We start from the raw sequence: 26,671 nt of genomic DNA on the forward strand, positions 1-26,671 counted from the left end.
TCTCTACAGACTGTGGCGCGTGAGCTGTAAGAAAATAATTTTGGTCACTACCGGGTCTACTACTGTCGGATTCACGAACCGATGATACTGTAATGTAGGCGTAACAAAATGATTTTGTTTCTCGTTTTCCGTTTAAAATACTAAAAATAGTTGTAGTTATTGAGTTTGTACGGAGTTAATGGCGTCATAACGAAAGCAGAGCTGCCTTGCGGGGGTGCGTCTATTACATGTGAAATCGGTGGTCAATTGCTGTCGTAATTCTCAGTCAATAGCACCCGTTAGCGACACGTATTACCATTTGAACAATTGTAAAGGCTACCGTGGACAATCGTTCTGTGATAGATTAGCAATTTGGAAATCATTAAAGCACTCGCAAACTTCAGTATGAATGTGGAATAAATTTAACCTTTAAACATGTATGTTGGATCCAGGCATTGTTAGGAAGTGTGTTACGTACCAAATGATATGCACCGGTACAATTATTCTTTCAAAGCTATATTTTGCCACTTTAAATCGAAGAATTTTAGTATTCGTAAAAGAACGAGACTCGTTTTCGTTTGCGCAACATAGTCCCATTTCGCAACGAAACCTCTTCTCTCTGTTAACAATCCCATAACCGAGCACGATCGCTAAGGGAAGGAAGGCTACAGGGTTAGACCTGAGCTTTTATGCCATCTCTTATGATTTCGTTCTGGACGTCACGTTTAACTCTAATCTTCCTTCCTTGAGACATGACACATTTTTCTTTTTCAGGAGGTAATTCTCTTTGTAACGGGTGGGGCAGCTTCTGTCACCATTGTATAGCCTGTCGACTGTCACACCACTGTATTTAACTTGCGAAATTTTCAGCACAAATGAAACATATTTTTTATCACACAATTAATACATTTTGACATATATTCTATTTATGTATGCCATGAACTTCTTGTGATATCTTACTTACATAAAGTGGCAACTTATTGACATTTTCCGCCTCGTTTTTAATTCACGACGTACGGACATACAATACGGCGTTACGTTTAATATTTTAAATTCTACACTAAACTATATCCAGACATGACATTTCTAAATTTTTCACTCTTCTTATTGGTGTCGATAGTTTTTTAATATATTGTAGTAAATTTACGTTATTACTTGATTTCGACGGTACATTCCTAATTAACGAAATATCGGAAATAAATAATTACTATTTTTGGGATATAAATGCCAACAGGAATAGTGGTAACAATAGCTTAAAAACCATATGTTCTGACGCTTATGATTCGTCCTGGCCATTTGAATTGACGGCGTTTTAATAAAACCCTGGTAATTACTTCTGTGTGTTTCTAAAATCAATGTAAAATATGAGAGAGCTGGTAAATTGGGTCATAACGAGCAACTTTCTTGTAGGCACCAAGCTGTATCCCTTTCCGTTCGGCGCTGGGCGTCATTTAACAGCACCGCGCGTCGCCGGGAAGGTAGGCATACAGCCCACCATCCTAGTCCACATGGTAGCAGGACTGAAGGGCAACATTTTCAGTTTCTTCGTGACATTAACGTAAAACAGAGACGCGGTTGATGTTTCACTAACTTTTTTGCAAACAGTAACAAAAACTGTTCGACACTGCTTCGTCCTGCTTCAATGCAAGCCGTGCAACGGCGCCTAAGCGATTGTCGCACCCTTTCAAACAAACCTGACAAAATGGAGTTTACGTCAGAGGTGTCTTCATTCGCGAAATCATCTCTCTATCGGTGTCGAAAGCTGTTTGACGTACACAACAGATTTCAAGCGTCCACAGACGAAAAAATCAACGGCCGTCAAGCCGCAAAAATCTGCAAGCCATACCACACGCCCATCGTTCTATCCAGTTCTCGGCGAAGGCCTCATTAAAATGACTTCGCACTGCATGAGCGAAGTGCACAGGTGCACCATTACGTTGGTACCACTTGCTCTGTCAGACATATTCCACAAACTGTGGCAGTGTTTCCCTTAAGAATATCGAATACGTGTTTGCAGCGAGTCGTCTCAGGATAGCATTTATGGACCAGTCAGATTATCGCCTAGCAAACCAGCCCAAACGTTGACAGCGAAGCACACTTGGTGACCACGAACAAAGGCGGCGTGCCGACTTTTCCGTGTCCACACGTTCGGATTGTGGCTATTGAATACACCTTCCCTTGCGAAGGATGCCTCATCCTTAAAAAGTACGATGTATGGGAATTCAGGTTGAATGGCACTCTTCTGCAAAGGCACTGGCAAAAGTCAATGCAGCGCGAAAAACTTCTGGACTAAGGGCTTGAACTTTCTGAAGGCAGTAAGGATGCAAATAGTCTCAATTCCACACACTCAGCCGGCCGCTGTGACCGAGTGGTTCTAGGGACTTCAGTCCGGAACCTCGCTGCATGTTCGAATCCTGCCTCGGGCATGGATGTGTGTTCTGTCCTTAGGTTAGTTAGGTTTAAGTAGTTCTAAGTTCTAGGGGACTGATGACCTCAGAAGTTAAGTCCCATAGTGCTCAGAGCCATTTGAACCATTTAAACTGTTCCATTCCAATAACTTGATCTATGATCCGATAGGACCACTCATTAAAACGTGACTACATGCTTACAAAGCCCGAGAAAAAAGCGCGCATGGATACTATTCTTATCTCATTCGACGAGAGTGGAGGGGAGAGGTGGCGTTACTGATAGTGTAGCCAAACGCGCCCTCCGAAACTATTGTACCTCTTTGACACTGTCCACTGCTATGTGCTCTTCACTTTTACCTTTCACCAGGTTATGGTATACGAGATCATTCGCTGCATCACCAACACTGGTTGCCTGCGGAAACTTTTGAAATGCACTCACACTCACAGTCAGCCATCCGTAAAAATGATGAACTGATAGGTCTCACAAAAACGTAATAAATGAACAGGTAGGCTCGTCCTTTCTCCAGAAGTTCATTACGCGCTTGATGTGTGTTGTGAATCCAATACTGTAGTACATTTGGGCTTTTTACATCACATTTATGGAACGAATCCCATTGTCTCGTCTCGCCTTGTACCCTGCAATGGCAGCAGATGACCAAACAAACTGCAGCGTACACAGCGACACAGCAAATGACAGTCTGCGATACAGGGAATCTCCAATTTGTGTGCAAAGTAAATTGCTTACGAAACACTTTTACGGCCTGTAGTAGAGTACTGGTCACTTGTATTGGACACATACAACGGGTTAACAGACTGAAAGAAAGAGTGTAACAGAAGTGTCAAGAAACCTTAGGTGGCAGGCACTCGACGGTCCCTACAGCTCGCAGATGATGCGTGGGAAGTTTCTGGAAGCGCCTTTTGGGGTAAGACCTATGGATATTGCTCAGCCGGCTCTTAGACATCACGCAGATAAAATTAGGAAAATAGCGGCTGGCACAGAGGCTTCAAAGTAGTGTTCTTCCAGTGCTCCGGCGGGACGTTAAACCCTAATTTTCTTTACATTATTTCCAAAGCTCCATCCGTGAATGGATAGGAAAGAAGCCTTTACGCACTGTACAATAAAAACTACTCTCTACCACATGCTTCACAGTGACTCAGGGAGTATAGATGCAAATGAAGATATCATTTAAAGGGGGTTGGGTTAATTTGGGGGGAAGAGACCAAACTGCGAGGCCATCGGTCTCATCGGAAAGGGAAGGATGGGGAAGGAAGTCGGCCCTGCCCTTTCAAAGGAAATCACGGAAAATGCGAGTCCAGTGTGCTAACCACTGCGCCACCTCGCTCGGTATTATCGAAAGATGACACGGCTTTTGCGAGAGCGAAGCGCGAACGGCTTTCTGTAAGGGGGTGATCAAAACGTTTCCGTCCGAGGGCGTTGCTGTAGCGTATATTACACTTAGCGCAACTCTGATGCGGGTGTATAAACACCGACAAATAACCAAGGGATTAGTGTGACATTCGTGTCTTTCCGACGTGCGTGCGGTAAATTCGGAAACGTAAACTGTGGCGACGTTATTACCAAATGCGTCCAAACAGGACCGACGTGCTGCTGTCCTTTTCTTGGCTGCCGAAGGAAACAGACCGGTAGAAATCCGTCATAGAATTAAGAATGAATATGGGGCAGCACGTCTGTCGAAAATCACAGTTGTGGATTGTTGCATCAAGTTCATGATAACGTATGTCCACAGATCGGAAATGCCGTAACGCAGAACTTACGCCAACTCCAGTGGGAGGCGGTCTAGAACCGGATCTATACCGCTGATCTCTCCCCAAGCTGTTACCACACGTTGGGTCCCTTAAAAAAAGCCTTGAAGTGTCAAGGATTCCTGTCGGACGAGGATGTGCAGCAGGCAGTGACATTCCGAACGTCTTGACGGAGCAAAGCTCACGGTGATTTCACCTGATTGGCATAGCGATACTTGACTGTACAGTCTTCGAACGGAAATCTTTTGATCGCCCGTTATGCTATGAAATGAATTATAGACGCTGAAATAAAATGAATGGATGTATGGGGATGAAATCATTGAAAATAATACCAGTGCAGACCGTTCAAAGACGCTGAACCTCAAATGTGATGGTTATGCATGTGACAGCAGGGTGGCTGTACGAGAACAGATGCCTAAACTACTAGACTGTCTGAGTACTTATCTAGACCTGACTCAAAAACTTTTAACGCAGCTGATGTTTCCAGCTGTGATTTCCGCTGCTATAGCATATCTGAATGGTTTACAGTGATGTCATTTCGTGCCGTGGCATATTCACTGATTGCATCCCCATTGATCCGTTAATTTAATTTCAGCAGATTTAACTCATTTCACATACATTAGGACTATTACAGATACAAATGAAAGTCAAGCCTGTAGGTCTGGCTGCAGACCTGGTCTGCGGCAAAGTTTCAGTTGTCACTATACGTATATTCATCACATTGTAGGCTCAGCACGACATAATTTTATCTCATTGTAGATACAGCGCGAATCGGTGAAGTGAGATGGAAAGAAGACAATTATTTCTGGTCAGATGAGTACAGAGTCATTTCAACAGCAGCAGAAAACGGTATAATGACAGTAGGAATCGTTGTAAATATGAAGACAGGGGAGAGAGTGAGTTATTGTGAACAGTTCGGCGAAAGGGTTGTTACATCAGAATCGAGAGCAAACCAACATTGATTTACTGTAGTTCAGGTATACATGCCTAAGTCTCAATCAGAAGATGAAGAGGTCGAGAAAGTATAAGAAGACATTAAACAAATAATACAGTACGGAAAGGGAGATGAAAATCTAATGGCCATCCAGGACTGAAATGTGATTGTGGGGAAAGGAGTAGAAGAAAGGGTTACGAGAATGAGAGAGGAGAAAGACTAATTGAGTTCTGCAATAAATTTCAGTTAGTAACAACGAATATTCTGTTCAAGAAGCACAAGAGGAAGAGGTATACTTGGAAAAGCCTGGGCGGTATAGGAAGATTCCAGTTAGTGTAGACCATGGTCAGGCAGAGATTCCGAAATCAGATATTGAGTTGTATGGCCTATATGGCTTACCCATAAGCAGATATAGACTCAGATCATAATTTAATAACGATGAAGAGTAGGTTGAAGTTTAAGAGACCAGTCAGAAAGAATCAATGCGCAAAGCAGTGGCATGCGAAGTAGTAAAGAATGAAGAGATACGCTTGAAGTTCGAAAAAAAGAAGGAGGGAAGATTGGGTTTAACGTCCCGTCGACATCGAGGGCATTAGAGACTGACCACAAGTTCGGATTGTGTCAAAGATGGGGAAGGAAATCAGTCGTGCCCTTTGAAAGGAACCATCCCGACATTTGCTTGAAGAGATTTTGGGAAATCACGGAAAACCTAAGTCTGGATTGCCGGACGTGGGTCTGAACCGTCGTCCTCCCGAATGCGAGTCCAGTGTGCTAACCGATGCGCCACCTCGTTCGGTTTGAAGTTCGCTGGAGCTGTAGACCCTGCGGTACTGAATAGCTAAGTAGGCAGTTCGCTGAAGAGAAATGGAGATCTCTAAAAAGGCCAATGACTGAAGTTTCAATGAAAATTATAGGTGTAAGGAAAGTAACTGTGAGGAAGCCATGGGTAACAGAAGAAATACACCAGTTAATCGACGAAAGAAGGAAGACTAAAAATGTTCAGGGAATTCGGAATTACGGAAATACAAGTCACTTAGAAGCGCAGGGAAGCTAATGACAAACGGCTGGGAAAGGTAAATGTGAAAAAATTTGTGGTAAGGTCTTACGGGACCCAGCTGCTAAGGTCATCGGTCCCTAAGCTTATGCACTACTTAATCTAACTTAAACTAACTTACGCTAAGGACGTCAGACGTCAGGACTCCAACCTCCGACGGGGGAAGGCGCGCGGACTGTGATAAGGCGCCTCAGACCGCGCGGCTACCCCGCGCCTGCCGGTAAATGTGAAGAAATCCCAAAGAAATGATCCTTCGGAACGACTGACTGAGCATGCAAAAAAGTCAAAATAAACTTTGGTGAAATTAAAAGAAAGGGTGCAAGCATCTAGACTGCAACCGGAATTCCAGTGTTAAATGCAAATAGAAAAGGTGTGAAGAGTACATTGAAGGCCTCTTTGAGGGAAAGGGCTTCTCTGATGACGTGATAGAAAAAGAAAAAGGAGTCGACAGCGAAGGGATAGGGGTTCCAGTATTAGAATCAAAATTTAAGAGATCTTTGGAAGATTTACGATCAAATAAGGTAAAAGGGACGGATAACATTTCATCGGAATTTCTAAAGTTGTGGGAAGTGGTAACAAAACGACTACTCAAAGTGGTGTGCAGAATTTATGGAACTGGGAATGTACCACCAGAATCCACACTATTCCGAAGAAGGCAAGACCCGACAAGTGCACGAATTGTCGCACAGTCAGCTTAACAGCTCATGCATCCAAGTTGCTGACAAGAATAATATACAGAAGAATGGAAAAGAGAATTGAAGATGTGTTGGATGACGATCAGTTTGGCTTTAGGAAAGGTAAAGGCACCAGAGAAGAAATTCTGTCGTTCCATTTGATAACGGAAGCAAAACAGAAGAAAAATTAAGACACGTTCATAGATTTGTCGGCCTGGGAAAAGTGATCGACAGTGGAAGATGGTGCAAGATGTTTGAAGTACTGAGAAAAATTGGGTGAGCTATAGGGAAAGACGTATAACGTACAGTATGTTCAATAACCAAGACGGAACAGTAAAACTGGAAGACCAAGAACGAAGTGCTCGGATTAAAAAGGGCGTAAGACAGGGATGTAGACTTTCGCCCCTAATGTTGAGTCTATACATCGAAGAAGCAATAATGGAAATGGAAAAATGGTTCAAGAAGGGAATTAAAATTCAAGGTGAAAGGATATCAATAATAAGATTAGCTGACAACATTACTATCCTTGGTGAGAGTGAAAAAGAATTATAGGATATGTTGAATGGAATGAAGAGTCTAATGAATACGGAACATGGACTGAGATAAATCGAAGAAAGACGAAAGTAATCAGAAGTAGCAGAAAAAAGAACAGTGAGAAAGTGATCATCAGAATTGGTGATCACGAACAAAATGCGGTTAGGTAATTCTGTTGTCTAGACAGCAAAATACCCCAATAGGGACGAAGCAAGGAGGACATAAAAAACAAACTAGCACAGGCCGAAAATGCATTGCTGGCCAAGAAGAATCTACTAGAATCAAACATAGGCTTGAATCTGAGGAAGAAATTTGTAAGAACGTACATTTCCAGCACAGCGTTGTATGATAGAGAAACATGGAGCGTTAGAAAAGCGGAACAGAAGAAAATCGAAGCATTTGAGATCTGGTGTTGTAAGTAGGCTGTTTAGGTTTTCTTATTGTAAACGCCACGTAGCGCGCTCTATGAAAATCACCGGCTGTGCTGTGTGCAGTCTGTGGCTGGGTGGCATTGTTGTAATATTCGCTATTGTAGTGTTGGGCTGTTGGCTGTTAACAGCGCGTAGGGTTGCGCAGTTGGAGGTGAGCCGCCAGCAGTGGTGGATGTGGGGAGAGAAATGGCGGAGTTTTGAGAGCGGATGATTTGGACAGAGACAGCAAATTTGTAATACTGGATATCATGAACTGATGTATGTATTATGTCTTTTGAACACTGTTAAGGTAAATACATTGTTTGTTCTTTATCAAAATCTTTCATTTGCTCACTATGCCTACCAGTAGTTAGTGACTTCAATAGTTAGAATCTTTTATTTAGCTGGCAGTATAGGCGCACGCTGTACTGCAGTAGTTCGAGTAACGAAGATTTTTGTGAGGTAAGCGACTCATGAAAGGTATAGGTTATTGTTAGTCAGGGCCATTCTTTTGTAGTAATTTTTGAAAGTCAGATTGCGTTGCGCTAAAAATATCGTGTGTCAATTTAGTGTTGATCAGAATAGGTAAAGAGCGAAATGTCTGAGTACGTTCAGTTTTGCTCAGCAGTTTGAAAATCAAATAATGTAAGAGGTTTACCAGCGCAGTAAATCACTATTTTTTTTAAGGGGACGTTTCAGTGTTACAGATGAATGTTGAAAATCAGATGGACTGATAAGGTAAAAAATGACGAGGCTTTGCACAGAATCAACGAGGGCTGAAATGTGTGGAAAGCACAGGCAAGAAGAAGGGACAGAATGATAGAACAGGCGTCAAAACATCAGGGGAATAACTCTTTCATGTTACTAGCGGGGGCTTAAAGGGTAAGGCATAGATTGGAATACCTACAACAAATAATTGCGGGCGTAGGTTGCAATTAATACTCTGAAATGAAAAGGTCGGCAGTGGAGAGAATTCCGTGGGCGGTCACATCAACCCAGTCAGGAGACCGTCGACAAGGAAAGAAAAAAGTATCTTCGAGGATACAAATATTTTACTATACCAGCTACAGGGTCATTTCTGTCCAGGGAGATTTGGTGCCACCTAAGCAGAATACGAACACTCTACACCAGCTAAGGCTACCTGACACATATGGGTTGTAGTAGATTAACCTTAATAGCAGAATGGATCACGGACCACACCATCCTACAGTGCTTCGAGAGGAGATTCCCTGAGAAGCGGAGTTTTATTTCTTAGCAAATTGCAGTAACTAAGACTTCGCGTAGCAGGTGTTGCTAGAAGACAGGGCCACGGCGTTTTGTGCACAACGCCTCTCTTGCAACGTCTGCCAGTGGAGTTTGTTTAGCATCTCCGCAACGCTCTCTCGCCAGCTAAACATTCCCGTGACGAAACGATGCATGAGCTGTTAAGCTGACTGTTGGATCTTCTCTAGCCCCTTTATCAGTCCTGCTTGATAGGGACCGAGCGGGGTGGCGCAGTGGTTAGCACACTGGACTCGCATTCGGGAGGACGACGGTTCAATCCCGTCTCCGGCCATCCTGATTTAGGTTTTCCGTGATTTCCCTAAATCGCTTCAGGCAAATGCCGGGATGGTTCCTTTGAAAGGGCACGGCCGATTTCCTCCCCCATCCTTCCCTCACCCGAGCTTGCGCTCCGTCTCTAATGACCTCATTGTCGACGGGATGTTAAACACTAATCTCCTCCTCCTTGATAGGGATCCCAGATAGATGGACAATACTCAAGAATCGGGCGAATAAGCGCCTTATAAGCCAGTTCTTTTCTGGATGAGTTACAATTCCTTAAGATTCTTCCGTTGAATATGAGTCTGGTGTCTGCTTTTCCCACTATCTGTTCTATATGGTGATGAGGCGTTTTTACACCGGCCGGGCTGTGAGTGGGGACCCACCTGTCTTGCCGTGCGCCTGCGCGTTTTTACACCAGCTAGGCTGTGAGTGGGGACCCACCTGTCTTGCCGTGCGCCTGCGCGTTTTTACACCAGCTAGGCTGTGAGTGGGGACCCACCTGTCTTGCCGTGCGCCTGCGCGTTTTTCCATCTGCTAGGCTGTGAGTGGGGACCCACCTGTCTTGCCGTGCGCCTGCGCGTTTTTCCATCTGCTAGGCTGTGAGTGGGGACCCACCTGTCTTGCCGTGCGCCTGCGCGTTTTTCCATCTGCTAGGCTGTGAGTGGGGACCCACCTGTCTTGCCGTGCGCCTGCGCGTTTTTCCATCTGCTAGGCTGTGAGTGGGGACCCACCTGTCTTGCCGTGCGCCTGCGCGTTTTTCCATCTGCTAGGCTGTGAGTGGGGACCCACCTGTCTTGCCGTGCGCCTGCGCGTTTTTCCATCTGCTAGGCTGTGAGTGGGGACCCACCTGTCTTGCCGTGCGCCTGCGCGTTTTTCCATCTGCTAGGCTGTGAGTGGGGACCCACCTGTCTTGCCGTGCGCCTGCGCGTTTTTCCATCTGCTAGGCTGTGAGTGGGGACCCACCTGTCTTGCCGTGCGCCTGCGCGTTTTTCCATCTGCTAGGCTGTGAGTGGGGACCCACCTGTCTTGCCGTGCGCCTGCGCGTTTTTCCATCTGCTAGGCTGTGAGTGGGGACCCACCTGTCTTGCCGTGCGCCTGCGCGTTTTTCCATCTGCTAGGCTGTGAGTGGGGACCCACCTGTCTTGCCGTGCGCCTGCGCGTTTTTCCATCTGCTAGGCTGTGAGTAGGGACCCACCTGTCTTGCCATGCGCCTGCGCGTTTTTCCATCTGCTAGGCTGTGAGTGGGGACCCACCTGTCTTGCCGTGCGCCTGCGCGTTTTTCCATCTGCTAGGCTGTGAGTGGGGACCCACCTGTCTTGCCGTGCGCCTGCGCGTTTTTCCATCTGCTAGGCTGTGAGTGGGGACCCACCTGTCTTGCCGTGCGCCTGCGCGTTTTTCCATCTGCTAGGCTGTGAGTGGGGACCCACCTGTCTTGCCGTGCGCCTGCGCGTTTTTCCATCTGCTAGGCTGTGAGTGGGGACCCACCTGTCTTGCCGTGCGCCTGCGCGTTTTTCCATCTGCTAGGCTGTGAGTGGGGACCCACCTGTCTTGCCGTGCGCCTGCGCGTTTTTCCATCTGCTAGGCTGTGAGTGGGGACCCACCTGTCTTGCCGTGCGCCTGTGCGTTTTTCCATCTGCTAGGCTGTGAGTGGGGACCCACCTGTCTTGCCGTGCGCCTGCGCGTTTTTCCATCTGCTAGGCTGTGAGTGGGGACCCACCTGTCTTGCCGTGCGCCTGCGCGTTTTTCCATCTGCTAGGCTGTGAGTGGGGACCCACCTGTCTTGCCGTGCACCTGCGCGTTTTTCCATCTGCTAGGCTGTGAGTGGGGACCCACCTGTCTTGCCGTGCGCCTGCGCGTTTTTCCATCTGCTAGGCTGTGAGTGGGGACCCACCTGTCTTGCCGTGCGCCTGCGCGTTTTTCCATCTGCTAGGCTGTGAGTGGGGACCCACCTGTCTTGCCGTGCGCCTGCGCGTTTTTCCATCAGCTAGGCTGTGAGTGGGGACCCACCTGTCTTGCCGTGCGCCTGCGCGTTTTTCCATCAGCTAGGCTGTGAGTGGGGACCCACCTGTCTTGCCGTGCGCCTGCGCGTTTTTACACCAGCTAGGCTGTGAGTGGGGACCCACCTGTCTTGCCGTGCGCCTGCGCGTTTTTACACCAGCTAGGCTGTGAGTGGGGACCCACCTGTCTTGCTGTGCGCCTGCGCGTTTTTCCATCAGCTAGGCTGTGAGTGGGGACCCACCTGTCTTGCCGTGTGGCTGCGCGTTTTTCCATCAGCTAGGCTGTGAGTGGGGACCCACCTGTCTTGCCGTGCGCCTGCGCGTTTTTCCATCTGCTAGGCTGTGAGTGGGGACCCACCTGTCTTGCCGTGCGCCTGCGCGTTTTTCCATCTGCTAGGCTGTGAGTGGGGACCCACCTGTCTTGCCGTGCGCCTGCGCGTTTTTCCATCTGCTAGGCTGTGAGTGGGGACCCACCTGTCTTGCCGTGCGCCTGCGCGTTTTTCCATCTGCTAGGCTGTGAGTGGGGACCCACCTGTCTTGCCGTGCGCCTGCGCGTTTTTCCATCTGCTAGGCTGTGAGTGGGGACCCACCTGTCTTGCCGTGCGCCTGCGCGTTTTTCCATCTGCTAGGCTGTGAGTGGGGACCCACCTGTCTTGCCGTGCGCCTGCGCGTTTTTCCATCTGCTAGGCTGTGAGTGGGGACCCACCTGTCTTGCCGTGCGCCTGCGCGTTTTTCCATCAGCTAGGCTGTGAGTGGGGACCCACCTGTCTTGCCGTGCGCCTGCGCGTTTTTCCATCAGCTAGGCTGTGAGTGGGGACCCACCTGTCTTGCCGTGCGCCTGCGCGTTTTTACACCAGCTAGGCTGTGAGTGGGGACCCACCTGTCTTGCCGTGCGCCTGCGCGTTTTTCCATCAGCTAGGCTGTGAGTGGGGACCCACCTGTCTTGCCGTGCGCCTGCGCGTTTTTACACCAGCTAGGCTGTGAGTGGGGACCCACCTGTCTTGCCGTGCGCCTGCGCGTTTTTCCATCAGCTAGGCTGTGAGTGGGGACCCACCTGTCTTGCCGTGTGCCTGCGCGTTTTTCCATCAGCTAGGCTGTGAGTGGGGACCCACCTGTCTTGCCGTGTGCCTGCGCGTTTTTCCATCAGCTAGGCTGTGAGTGGGGACCCACCTGTCTTGCCGTGTGCCTGCGCGTTTTTCCATCAGCTAGGCTGTGAGTGGGGACCCACCTGTCTTGCCGTGTGCCTGCGCGTTTTTCCATCAGCTAGGCTGTGAGTGGGGACCCACCTGTCTTGCCGTGTGCCTGCGCGTTTTTCCATCAACTAGGCTGTGAGTGGGGACCCACCTGTCTTGCCGTGTGCCTGCGCGTTTTTCCATCAGCTAGGCTGTGAGTGGGGACCCACCTGTCTTGCCGTGTGCCTGCGCGTTTTTCCATCAGCTAGGCTGTGAGTGGGGACCCACCTGTCTTGCCGTGTGCCTGCGCGTTTTTCCATCAGCTAGGCTGTGAGTGGGGACCCACCTGTCTTGCCGTGTGCCTGCGCGTTTTTCCATCAGCTAGGCTGTGAGTGGGGACCCACCTGTCTTGCCGTGCGCCTGCGCGTTTTTCCATCAGCTAGGCTGTGAGTGGGGACCCACCTGTCTTGCCGTGCGCCTGCGCGTTTTTCCATCAGCTAGGCTGTGAGTGGGGACCCACCTGTCTTGCCGTGCGCCTGCGCGTTTTTACACCAGCTAGGCTGTGAGTGGGGACCCACCTGTCTTGCCGTGCGCCTGCGCGTTTTTACACCAGCTAGGCTGTGAGTGGGGACCCACCTGTCTTGCCGTGCGCCTGCGCGTTTTTCCATCAGCTAGGCTGTGAGTGGGGACCCACCTGTCTTGCCGTGTGCCTGCGGGTTTTTCCATCAGCTAGGCTGTGAGTGGGGACCCACCTGTCTTGCCGTGCGCCTGCGCGTTTTTCCATCTGCTAGGCTGTGAGTGGGGACCCACCTGTCTTGCCGTGCGCCTGCGCGTTTTTCCATCTGCTAGGCTGTGAGTGGAGACCCACCTGTCTTGCCGTGCGCCTGCGCGTTTTTCCATCTGCTAGGCTGTGAGTGGGGACCCACCTGTCTTGCCGTGCGCCTGCGCGTTTTTCCATCTGCTAGGCTGTGAGTGGGGACCCACCTGTCTTGCCGTGCGCCTGCGCGTTTTTCCATCTGCTAGGCTGTGAGTGGGGACCCACCTGTCTTGCCGTGCGCCTGCGCGTTTTTCCATCTGCTAGGCTGTGAGTGGGGACCCACCTGTCTTGCCGTGCGCCTGCGCGTTTTTCCATCTGCTAGGCTGTGAGTGGGGACCCACCTGTCTTGTCGTGCGCCTGCGCGTTTTTCCATCTGCTAGGCTGTGAGTGGGGACCCACCTGTCTTGCCGTGCACCTGCGCGTTTTTCCATCTGCTAGGCTGTGAGTGGGGACCCACCTGTCTTGCCGTGCGCCTGCGCGTTTTTCCATCTGCTAGGCTGTGAGTGGGGACCCACCTGTCTTGCCGTGCGCCTGCGCGTTTTTCCATCAGCTAGGCTGTGAGTGGGGACCCACCTGTCTTGCCGTGCGCCTGCGCGTTTTTCCATCAGCTAGGCTGTGAGTGGGGACCACCCTGTCTTGCCGTGCACCTGCGCGTTTTTACACCAGCTAGGCTGTGAGTGGGGACCCACCTGTCTTGCCGTGCGCCTGCGCGTTTTTCCATCAGCTAGGCTGTGAGTGGGGACCCACCTGTCTTGCCGTGTGCCTGCGCGTTTTTCCATCAGCTAGGCTGTGAGTGGGGACCCACCTGTCTTGCCGTGTGCCTGCGCGTTTTTCCATCAACTAGGCTGTGAGTGGGGACCCACCTGTCTTGCCGTGTGCCTGCGCGTTTTTCCATCAGCTAGGCTGTGAGTGGGGACCCACCTGTCTTGCCGTGTGCCTGCGCGTTTTTCCATCAGCTAGGCTGTGAGTGGGGACCCACCTGTCTTGCCGTGTGCCTGCGCGTTTTTCCATCAGCTAGGCTGTGAGTGGGGACCCACCTGTCTTGCCGTGCGCCTGCGCGTTTTTCCATCAGCTAGGCTGTGAGTGGGGACCCACCTGTGTTGCCGTGTGCCTGCGCGTTTTTCCATCAGCTAGGCTGTGAGTGGGGACCCACCTGTCTTGCCGTGCGCCTGCGCGTTTTTCCATCAGCTAGGCTGTGAGTGGGGACCCACCTGTCTTGCCGTGCGCCTGCACGTTTTTCCATCAGCTAGGCTGTGAGTGGGGACCCACCTGTCTTGCCGTGCGCCTGCGCGTTTTTCCATCAACTAGGCTGTGAGTGGGGACCCACCTGTCTTGCCGTGCGCCTGCGCGTTTTTACACCAGCTAGGCTGTGAGTGGGGACCCACCTGTCTTGCCGTGCGCCTGCGCGTTTTTCCATCAGCTAGGCTGTGAGTGGGGACCCACCTGTCTTGCCGTGTGCCTGCGCGTTTTTCCATCAGCTAGGCTGTGAGTGGGGACCCACCTGTCTTGCCGTGTGCCTGCGCGTTTTTCCATCAACTAGGCTGTGAGTGGGGACCCACCTGTCTTGCCGTGTGCCTGCGCGTTTTTCCATCAGCTAGGCTGTGAGTGGGGACCCACCTGTCTTGCCGTGCGCCTGCGCGTTTTTCCATCAGCTAGGCTGTGAGTGGGAACCCACCTGTCTTGCCGTGTGCCTGCGCGTTTTTCCATCAGCTAGGCTGTGAGTGGGGACCCACCTGTCTTGCCGTGTGCCTGCGCGTTTTTCCATCTGCTAGGCTGTGAGTGGGGACCCACCTGTCTTGCCGTGCGCCTGCGCGTTTTTCCATCAGCTAGGCTGTGAGTGGGGACCCACCTGTCTTGCCGTGTGCCTGCGCGTTTTTCCATCAACTAGGCTGTGAGTGGGGACCCACCTGTCTTGCCGTGCGCCTGCGCGTTTTTCCATCTGCTAGGCTGTGAGTGGGGACCCACCTGTCTTGCCGTGCGCCTGCGCGTTTTTCCATCTGCTAGGCTGTGAGTGGGGACCCACCTGTCTTGCCGTGCGCCTGCGCGTTTTTCCATCTGCTAGGCTGTGAGTGGGGACCCACCTGTCTTGCCGTGCGCCTGCGCGTTTTTCCATCAGCTAGGCTGTGAGTGGGGACCCACCTGTCTTGCCGTGCGCCTGCGCGTTTTTCCATCAGCTAGGCTGTGAGTGGGGACCCACCTGTCTTGCCGTGCGCCTGCGCGTTTTTACACCAGCTAGGCTGTGAGTGGGGACCCACCTGTCTTGCCGTGCGCCTGCGCGTTTTTCCATCAGCTAGGCTGTGAGTGGGGACCCACCTGTCTTGCCGTGTGCCTGCGCGTTTTTCCATCAACTAGGCTGTGAGTGGGGACCCACCTGTCTTGCCGTGTGCCTGCGCGTTTTTCCATCAGCTAGGCTGTGAGTGGGGACCCACCTGTCTTGCCGTGCGCCTGCGCGTTTTTCCATCTGCTAGGCTGTGAGTGGGGACCCACCTGTCTTGCCGTGCGCCTGCGCGTTTTTCCATCTGCTAGGCTGTGAGTGGGGACCCACCTGTCTTGCCGTGCGCCTGCGCGTTTTTCCATCTGCTAGGCTGTGAGTGGGGACCCACCTGTCTTGCCGTGTGCCTGCGCGTTTTTCCATCAGCTAGGCTGTGAGTGGGGACCCACCTGTCTTGCCGTGCGCCTGCGCGTTTTTCCATCAGCTAGGCTGTGAGTGGGGACCCACCTGTCTTGCCGTGCGCCTGCCGCAGCTCGTCGAGCGCCTTGGCGCTGCACAGCGGCGTGTCCACCTCGTACGTGTTGTTGAAGAGGCTGTAGTCCACCTCGTACTCGCCCGTCTCCTTCTTGAACGTCACCAGCGGCTCGAAGCGGTGGCCCCACAGGATCTCGCTGGGCAGGTACGACGAGCGCGCCTGCGTCGTCATCCCCGTCGACTCGATCACGCCTGCACCACACAGCCACCACAAACGTCACCAAACTGTGGTCCTCCCGTACAGCACGTAGGTTCAAAAAATGTTCAAATGTGTGTGAAATCTTATGTGAGTTAACTACTAAGCTCATCAGTCCCTAAGCTTACACACTACTTAACTTAAATTATCCTATGGACAAACACACACACCTTGCCCGAGGGAGGACTCGAACCTCCGCCGGGATCAGCTTGTAGGTATAGGCCCTACAACCACCACACAACTAGTCAACTTGTCATTCCTTCTAAAGACGCAGGGTAAGACGAAGCGCTTGTCTATACAGGGTGGTGAAAAACAACTCGAGAACAACGTCAGGGTTGGGTAGAGGACGTCGAATTCAGTAAAATTTTTGCGATAAGCACAAGTTGGAGTTTTACCGGACTGGAACTGCGACGGTAGATTGGTTCAAATGGCTCTGAGCACTATGGGACTTAACTTCCGAGATCATCAGTCCCCTAGAACTTAGAACTACTTAAACCTAACTGGCTGGCTCTGAGCACTATGGGACTTAACATCTATGGTCATCAGTCCCCTAGAACTTAGAACTACTTAAACCTAACTAACCTAAGGACAGCACACAACACCCAGCCATCACGAGGCAGAGAAAATCCCTGACCCCTCCGGGAATCGAACCCGGGAACCCGGGCGTGGGAAGCGAGAACGCTACCGCACGACCACGAGATGCGGGCTAAACCTAACTAACCTAAGGCCAGCACACAACACCCAGTCATCTCGAGGTGACAGTAGAATGCCAGCCAATCAGCGACGAGCGTGGAACTATCTTGCGCCAGTTAATACCTGTTGTGCTAATGAAGTATTTAAATTAGCTGAAGATAATTGTCTCAGTTGAACCGACAAAACTAGGCAAACTTTAAATTTCTATCCCTAGTTGGTTACGTTGGTCTCGAATTTTCCGTGATGTTTTCTGGGTAAAGGTTCGATATTAAATCAGCTACCGTAACATCATCAATTTATTAAGAAGATAAACTGCACTCCAGAAACAGCACTGCAAGAAATAATAAGACGGGGCGTGAGTCGTTCTTGGGTAGCTCAGATGGTAGAGCACTTGCCCGCGAAAACCAAAGGTCCCGAGTTCGAGTCTCGGTCCGGTACACAGTTTTAATCTGCCAGTAAGTTTCATATCAGCGCACACTCAGCTGCAGAGTGAAAATCTCATTCTGCAAAAAATAGTCAATATGTGTTACTATAACGTGCAGTATTACCAATAATGATTTAGTTTTTGATAAGCTACAGAATGAGTCAACTTTTATTCTAACAGAAGCACACAAGGGCAACAACCACAGCATAAAAAAGCAGCAACTCTGACAGAAAAAACCGCGCTGATAGACTCGCACGAACACTTTCGCTTGTTGGCCTAATTTCTGCACACTCATCATTGATTGGCTATTACACTATTGCCCTAGCTCCACAACGATACTTTTCCACCTATGGTTATTTGTAAATTTTGCTTGATTCGATTTTCCATATCCTGCTGTAGGTGTATGAGGTCGTTTCTCTCCACCGCGTATTTTCCTTAGTGTTCTCATTTCATTTGTCGTACCGCAGAATGATCTACACTGTCTGATCAAAAGTATCCAGACACCTATTTGTGGACACATTATGGGATGTACACTCCTGGAAATGGAAAAAAGAACACATTGACACCGGTGTGTCAGACCCACCATACTTGCTCCGGACACTGCGAGAGGGCTGTACAAGCAATGATCACACGCACGGCACAGCGGACACACCAGGAACCGCGGTGTTGGCCGTCGAATTGCGGTAGCTGCGCAGCATTTGTGCACCGCCGCCGTCAGTGTCAGCCAGTTTGCCGTGGCATACGGAGCTCCATCGCAGTCTTTAACACTGGTAGCATGCCGCGACAGCGTGGACGTGAACCGTATGTGCAGTTGACGGACTTTGAGCGAGGGCGTATAGTGGGCATGCGGGAGGCCGGGTGGACGTACCGCCGAATTGCTCAACACGTGGGGCGTGAGGTCTCCACAGTACATCGATGTTGTCGCCAGTTGTCGGCGGAAGGTGCACGTGCCCGTCGACCTGAGACCGGACCGCAGCGACGCACGGATGCACGCCAAGACCGTAGGATCCTACGCAGTGCCGTAGGGGACCGCACCGCCACTTCCCAGCAAATTAGGGACACTGTTGCTCCTGGGGTATCGGCGAGGACCATTCGCAACCGTCTCCATGAAGCTGGGCTACGGTCCCGCACACCGTTAGGTCGTCTTCCGCTCACGCCCCAACATCGTGCAGCCCGCCTCCAGTGGTGTCGCGACAGGCGTGAATGGAGGGACGAATGGAGACGTGTCGTCTTCAGCGATGAGAGTCGCTTCTGCCTTGGTGCCAATGATGGTCGTATGCGTGTTTGGCGCCGTGCAGGTGAGCGCCACAATCAGGACTGCATACGACCTAGGCACACAGGGCCAACACCCGGCATCATGGTGTGGGGAGCGATCTCCTACACTGGCCGTACACCACTGGTGATCGTCGAGGGGACACTGGATAGTGCACGGTACATCCAAACCGTCATCGAACCCATCGTTCTACCATTCCTAGACCGGCAAGGGAACTTGCTGTTCCAACAGGACAATGCACGTTCGCATGTATCCCGTGCCACCCAACGTGCTCTACAAGGTGTAAGTCAACTACCCTGGCCAGCAAGATCTCCGGATCTGTCCCCCATTGAGCATGTTTGGGACTGGATGAAGCGTCGTCTCACGCGGTCTGCACGTCCAGCACGAACGCTGGTCCAACTGAGGCGCCAGGTATAAATGGCATGGCAAGCCGTTCCACAGGACTACATCCAGTATCTCTACGATCGTCTCCATGGGAGAATAGCAGCCTGCATTGCTGCGAAAGGTGGATATACACCGTACTAGTGCCGACATTGTGCATGCTCTGTTGCCTGTGTCTATGTGCCTGTGGTTCTGTCAGTGTGATCATGTGATGTATCTGACCCCAGGAATGCGTCAATAAAGTTTCCCCTTCCTGGGACAATGAATTCACGGTGTTCTTATTTCAATTTCCAGGAGTGTATATACTCTTCACCTTTATTGTGGCTTGATCTCTTCTGAGGACACAAACAATGACGTGTATGAATGTCTGGAGGAACAGGAGACCATTCTTCCTCAAATGCCGAACTAGAGAAGGCAATGATGTTGAACGTCGAGATCTGGAGCGAACTCGTCCCCAAGGTGCTCCACTGGGTTCAGGTTGGGAGTCTGGGCAGGCCAGTCCATTTCAGTAATGTTATTGTCCACAAATCGGTGCCTCACAGGTGCTGCTTAATGATAGGACCCATTGTCATGCTGATACAATGAATCAGCCTCTTCGAAATATTCGCCCACCTGACGCAGAACACAACAGTGTAAAAACTGTTTACATACTCCTGCATTTTAGCGTTTTCTTGAGCGCAGTAAGGGGATCACACCGTAACCACAAGAAACACCCCCTTACCTTAACCACCTCCTCCGTATTTCACTATTGGCACTGCGCCTGATGGCAAGTAACGTTGTCTAGACATTCGCCAAAACAAAACCCTTCCATCGGACTGCCAGACTATAGCGTGATTCATCACTCAATATAATACACTACCTCAAGCGTCGCTGACCACTGACAAGAGGAATGTGTGGCTTATGAGAGTCGACTTCGGCAGGTTTCAAAGGGTTGAAATGTCCCTCATGGATTTGTTACTCGTGTGACATCCAATAACTAGTCCACGTTAGAAGTGACTGATCTCTCCCAACCATCCAAAGCTGTTGCTGCCTGTCTACTGAGAACACTCTGCGCCTCCGTCCCCAGTGACATCTACTGGTCAAATCCGCATTACATAGGGGTGCCCGTATGTTTTTGATCAGACAGTATAGTACTCCAGGCGTACATCACCCCGTCCACCATTGATCGATGCACCAGTACTAGCAGTAGGAATTTCGAAAATGTCATGTCAGGAAGAGTTTCATGTGGAATGCTGGTATGTTCTGTTCTGTGCGTACTTCTTTAATTGTTTCTTCGCAGGAAAGGCTGACTTAAAACACTTTTACCAAAAAAGAGAGATGGTTTAGTGGGACATGTGCTATGTCGTACAGGAATAGTTTATTTGGCACGAGCAGGAACAGCCGAGGGGAAAACTTTAGTGCAAGGTAAAGATTGCAGTATGTGACATAACTATCGATGACGTTTTGTGTATTACGCAAAGAAAAAAGATATGCATTAGATGGGAAGCTATGAATGACAGCAAAATATCAAACAAAAGGCTGACTTTTGAATCTGCGTATCCACTGCACTCTCTTCCTTTCTTATGCAATCCTCTTTCAAAACACAAATGCAAAAATTTTGTACAAACCTACTCGTTACAGACACATCCGAGACATCACCCACAATTCGGCGAAGACAATCGCGACCTACGTCTTCCAGTACCTTCCTCAGGACAGCAATGCACAAGCGATATCTAACTTTTTCTATTTGCCTCTCAGAAGACTCACAGACCTGTTTTTTTTAGGTACCAATAGTGCTATAAATATCCTACAGTCTTTGTTATGCATTTAAGCACCAGGAGACACCACTGAAAACGTTTTCAGCGTTACAAGAGGATTCGGTAGGTGCGGCCTGCAGCCTCTGTCTGATTGGCAAGATAACAGAGGCCGCTGTCTGTCCGCTATTTTCAGAGCGGCGACACCTGCACAAGTAGGACGGGGAGGGGGTTCGGATTCAGAAGCGCCGTGTCGCGAAGTATGCGTCTGCGCAGTGATGTAGTTTGATCACAGGAAACGCAATGCGCTCACTCATGCTGCGCCAGGCTGCTGCGAAGCGTCACATACCGAGGCCCACTCATATTACCTGAAGGTCAAAATTTTTGGATCAGTCAGCTCATTTCCCGGCAATCGCTCCCACTTACCGTGACTTGGAATGAAGTCCACCATAAACTACCACATCTCAAATCGTACCTGTTTTTCAAGTTGTTTTGATATTCTACAGTGCAGAATTGTTGACACGTTTCTATTACCAAACTGAAGCAGGAATTCTTATCTACGAGGGCAGTTCAATAAGTAATGCAACAAATTTTTTATCTCGGCCAATTTTGGTTGAAAAAAAACCGGAAATTTCTTGTGGAATATTTTCAAACATTCCCGCTTCGTCTCGTATAGTTTCATTGACTTCCGACAGGTGGCAGCGCTGTACGGAGCTGTTAAAATGGCGTCTGTAACGGATGTGCGTTGCAAACAACGGGCAGTGATCGAGTTTCTTTTGGCGGAAAACCAGGGCATCTCAGATTTTCATAGGCGCTTGCAGAATGTCTGCGGTGATCTGGCAGTGGACAAAAGCACGGTGAGTCGTTGGGCAAAGCGTGTGTCATCATCGCCGCAAGGTCAAGCAAGACTGTCTGATCTCCCGCGTGCGGGCCGGCCGTGCACAGCTGTGACTCCTGCAATGGCGGAGCGTGCGAACACACTCGTTCGAGATGATCGACGGATCACCATCAAACAACTCAGTGCTCAACTTGACATCTCTGTTGGTAGTGCTGCCACAATTGTTCACCAGTTGGGATATTCAAAGGTTTGTTCCCGCTGGGTCCCTCGTTGTCTAACCGAACACCATAAAGAGCAAAGGAGAACCATCTGTGCGGAATTGCTTACTTGTCATGTGGCTGAGGGTGACAATTTCTTGTCAAAGATTGTTACAGGCGATGAAACATGGGTTCATCACTTCGAACCTGAAACAAAACGGCAATCAATGGAGTGGCGCCACACCCACTCCCCTACCAAGAAAAAGTTTAAAGCCATACCCTCAGCCGGTAAAGTCATGGTTACAGTCTTCTGGGACGCTGAAGGGGTTATTCTGTTCGATGTCCTTCCCCATGGTCAAACGATCAACTCTGAAGTGTACTGTGCTACTCTTCAGAAATTGAAGAAACGACTTCAGCGTGTTCGTAGGCACAAAAATCTGAACGAACTTCTCCTTCTTCATGACAACGCAAGACCTCACACAAGTCTTCGCACCCGAGAGGAGCTCACAAAACTTCAGTGGACTGTTCTTCCTCATGCACCCTACAGGCCCGATCTCGCACCGTCGGATTTCCATATGTTTGGCCCAATGAAGAACGCAATCCGTGGGAGGCACTACGCGGATGATGAAGAAGTTATTGATGCAGTACGACGTTGGGTCCGACATCGACCAGTGGAATGGTACCATGCAGGCATACAGGCCCTCATTTCAAGGTGGCGTAAGGCCGTAGCATTGAATGGACATTACGTTGAAAAATAGTGTTGTGTAGCTAAAAGATTGGGGAATAACCTGGTGTATTTCAATGCTGAATAAAACAACCCCTGTTTCAGGAAAAAAATGTGTTGCATTACTTATTGAACTGCCCTCGTATTTAGCAATCTTCACTATCCAGTAGCTACGAAAGCCATACATAGTTCATAACAAAATGCAGTCGGAATAAGGCAGTCCTTGCTTAAAAAAAATCACCGAGTGAGATGCCGCAGTGGTAGGACATTGAATATACACGTGGAAAGATTTGGGTTCAAATCGCCGTCCTGCCATCCAAATGCATGTTTATCGTGGTTCCACTTACTGGCCGAATCAGATTACTTATCTTGCCACTTGACGTACAAAACTGGAAGTTGTCTGCAAGTGAAACAGTCCTACATTGGTTCGAGGTCCAGTATGCACAGGTTATTCTTGTGCACTCCACACATGCACAAGCCCCAATGCAAACCGTCCCTCACGTGATGAAGATTGGGAGACAAGTGGCTGGTCCCATTACATACATACCAGCTACATGAAGCGCACATGTCGCTGGTAACAATATTTGCACCAACGGCAGACCTCAGTTGGAATGGAGTAACTGTTCTTTCATTCAGATGTATATCCAGAAATATAGCCAAAATGTGTACGCCGTCTGCTGCCGACCGCTAAGGCGTCATTTGGGTGGTGTTGTGGTCGCAAGTGCTGACCGGTTATCATGGGCAGCTGTGATCCCGAAAAAACAATACCTAAATCGATTATATGTATAATTAAAGGGGAATCTGAAGATAGAGTTGGCACTTCCGAAGTCAGTTGTGCATTAAAGAAATTAGAAACCATCCTTGCAGCCAGAGGATAATTTATTTACAATTGCAAAGCATTTGCTAGTGTTCCAAGAGAGAATACCTGGGAGTGCCTAAGGAGAAGGAATGTACCTGAAGGGCTGGTAAGAAACATCCAGACACTGTACAAGGACTGTACTAGCTGCGTACAAGTTGGAGAGGGACGATCTTCTTGGTTTCAGACCAAGAGTGGAGTTCAGCAAGACGCAGCATTTTCCCCACTACCGTCCATCACCTTTATGGATGATATAATGAAGAAAATGAACAAAGGTTTTGATGAACTTGACGCAGTTGCCTTTGGTGATGATATCTTGATCAGGACAGACTCAACGTGAGGAAATCGCTGTTCCAAAAATACAGTTTTCAAATTAACTTGACCAAGACAATAGTGATGGCAGCCAACAGAGATGAGGATCCGGCAAGTGTGGGACTAGGAGACTACCAGCTACAGTGAGTAGTCAGTTTTCGGTACTTCTGAAGAATGATCTGCAGGATATTTTGATTATAAGGGGATTACCAAAGGGGTTTTGAAATCTACCAACATGTATATACACTGAGGTGCAAAAGTCATGGGATACCTCCCACTACAGTGTCGGATCTCCTTTTGCCTGGCTTAGTGGAGCATCTCGACGTGGCATGGACTGAACAAGTCGTTGCGGGTCCCCTGCAGAAATTTTGAGCCATGCTGCCTCTACACCCGTCCATAATTGAGAATATGTTGCCGGTGCAGGGAGGGGTTCCTGGAATAACTGTCTTCTCGACTATGCCCCATAAATGTTAGCTGAGATTCATGTTGGGCGATCTAGGTGGGCAAATACGAGTAGTTTCCTCGAACTGTCCAAAACTTTCTTCAAGCCAGTTGCGAATCATTGTCGCCTGGTGACATGGCGCAATGTCACCCATACAAATTCCATCAATGTTTGGGAACATGAAGTTCACGAATGGCGGCAGATCATCTCGATGTAACCGAACATAACGATTCATTTACAGGCAATGAACGGTGCAGTTGAACCGGAAGTCCCAGCCCATTCCATGTGAACACAGCCCACACCATTATGGAGCCATGAGTAGCTTGCACAATGCCATCTTGGCAACTTGGGTGCGTGGCTTCGTGGGGTCTGCACCACACTGGCAAGGTACCACGAGCTATTGCCAGTTGAAACTGAGACTAATCTGATCAGGCCACTGTTGTCCAGTCCTCTAGGGTTCAACCGACATGGTCACGAGACCAGGACAGGCTCTGCAAGCGATGTTGTGCTGTTACCAAAGGGAATCTCGACGGTCGTCTGCAGCTGCTGCTCATTAACTTCAAAGTTCGCCGCTCTGTCCTAACGGATTCGTTCGTCGTACGTCCCACACTAATTTCTTCCGTTATTTCACGGAGTGTTGCTTGTCTGTTAGTACTCATAACGGTACGCAAGCGCCGCTACACTCGGTCGTTCAGTGAAGCCCGTCGGCCACTGTCTTTTCCGTAGTGAGAGGCAGTGCTTGAAATCTGATATTCTCTGCACACTCTTGACGCCTTTGATCTGGAAATACAGGGTGATTCAAAAAGAATACCACAACTTTAGGAATTTAAAACTCTGCAACGACAAAAGGCAGAGCTAAGCACTATCTGTCGGCGAATTAAGGGAGCTATAAGGTTTCATTTAGTTGTACATTTGTTCGCTTGAGGCGCTGTTGACTAGGCGTCAGCGTCAGTTGATGCTAAGATGGCGACCGCTCAACAGAAAGCTTTTTGTGTTATCGAGTACGGCAGAAGTGAATCGACGACAGTTGTTCAGCGTGCATTTCGAACGAAGTATGGTGTTAAACCTCCTGATAGGTGGTGTATTAAACGTTGGTATAAACAGTTTACAGAGAATGGGTGTTTGTGCAAAGGGAAAAGTTCTGGAAGGCCGAGAACGCGTGATGAAAATGTAGCACGCATCCAGCAAGCATTTGTTCGCAGCCCAGGAAAATCGACTCGCAGAGCTAGCAGAGAGCTGCAAATTGCACAATCAACTGTATGGAGAGTCCTACGAAAAAGGTTAGTTATGAAACCTTATCGTCTGAAATTGGTTCAAGCACTGTCTGCAGCTGATAAGATTAAAAGAATCGATTTCTGTGATTTTATCCTTGCTCAAATGGAAACAGATGAATCTTTCGTTTCAAAGATTGTGTTTAGTGATGAAGCAACTTTCCACGCTAACGGGAAAGTCAACCGTCACAATGTCTGTATATGGGGCACTGAGAATCCGCGGGAAACAACTCAGTATGAATGTGACTCGCCTAAGGTGAACGTTTTCTGTGCCATTTCAGCCAATAAAGTTTTTGGTCCCTTTTTCTTCGAAGGTGCTACTGCAACTGGACTACAGTATCTGGAGATGTTAGAGAATTGGATGTTCCCTCAGCTCGAACAAGAAGCACAACAATTCATATTTCAGCAGGATGGAGCGCCACCACATTGGCACTTATCTGTCCGTAACTACCTGAACGTCAACTACCCGAGGCGATGGATCGGCCGCCAGGCAGCCCGTGACAGAGCACTTCATCACTGGCCTCCAAGAAGCCCTGATCTTACCCCCTGCGATTTTTTCTTATGGGGGTATGTTAAGGATATGGTGTTTCGGCCACCTCTCCCAGCCACCATTGATGATTTGAAACGAGAAATAACAGCAGCTATCCAAACTGTTACGCCTGATATGCTACAGAGAGTGTGGAACGAGTTGGAGTATCGGGTTGATATTGCTCGAGTGTCTGGAGGGGGCCATATTGAACATCTCTGATCTTGTTTTTGAGTGAAAAAAAACCTTTTTAAATACTCTTTGTAATGATGTATAACAGAAGGTTGTATTATGTTTCTTTCATTAAATACACATTTTTAAAGTTGTGGTATTCTTTTTGAATCACCCTGTATTGAATTACCTAAGGATTTCCGAAATGGAAAGTTCCAAGTGTCTAGTTCCAATTACCAATCAGCGTTCAGAGTCTGTTAACTCGCGTCTTGAGGTCGTAATCACGTTGGAAACCTTCTCGCATGAATCGCCTGAGTGCAAATGACAGCTCCGTCAATGCAACGCCGTTTTATATCTTGTGTAGGCGACACTACTGCCAACTGTATATGCGCATATCGCTGTCTCGTGACTTTTGTCATTTGAATGTAATTCATAGTCAAGTTGAGGACGGACGGTGTCACACAACATCTGTAGTTCAGTTCCCTTAGCTAGTAGTCTTTTCCTTGTTAGCGGGCGTCTGCTTTCATAAACAGCGATGAACACGGCCGACCATTTGAGCAGAGGTCACATGGTGCTCGCTTGTTTTTCCTGGTAGGAGCACGT

At 49.3% G+C, this 26,671-nt stretch overlaps 1 protein-coding gene across 6 annotated transcripts in view; it reads right to left on the bottom strand.

The window, feature by feature from the left end:
• Positions 1-26,671, bottom strand: part of LOC126458594 (inward rectifier potassium channel 4-like) — a 667,556-nt gene that overhangs the window by 298,365 nt on the left and 342,520 nt on the right. For 5 of the 6 annotated variants that reach the window (XM_050095742.1, XM_050095740.1, XM_050095738.1 and 2 more), the window contains exon 5: positions 16,005-16,223. In XM_050095742.1, coding sequence (XP_049951699.1) covers positions 16,005-16,223 — 219 coding nt within the window. Of the gene's footprint in view, positions 1-6,327; positions 6,354-16,004; positions 16,224-26,671 lie in introns of those variants that run through there. The other variant, XM_050095744.1, reaches the window with a different exon arrangement.

Source organism: Schistocerca serialis, chromosome 2, assembly GCF_023864345.2.
Source record: "Schistocerca serialis cubense isolate TAMUIC-IGC-003099 chromosome 2, iqSchSeri2.2, whole genome shotgun sequence".
Classification (NCBI taxonomy): domain Eukaryota; kingdom Metazoa; phylum Arthropoda; class Insecta; order Orthoptera; family Acrididae; genus Schistocerca; species Schistocerca serialis.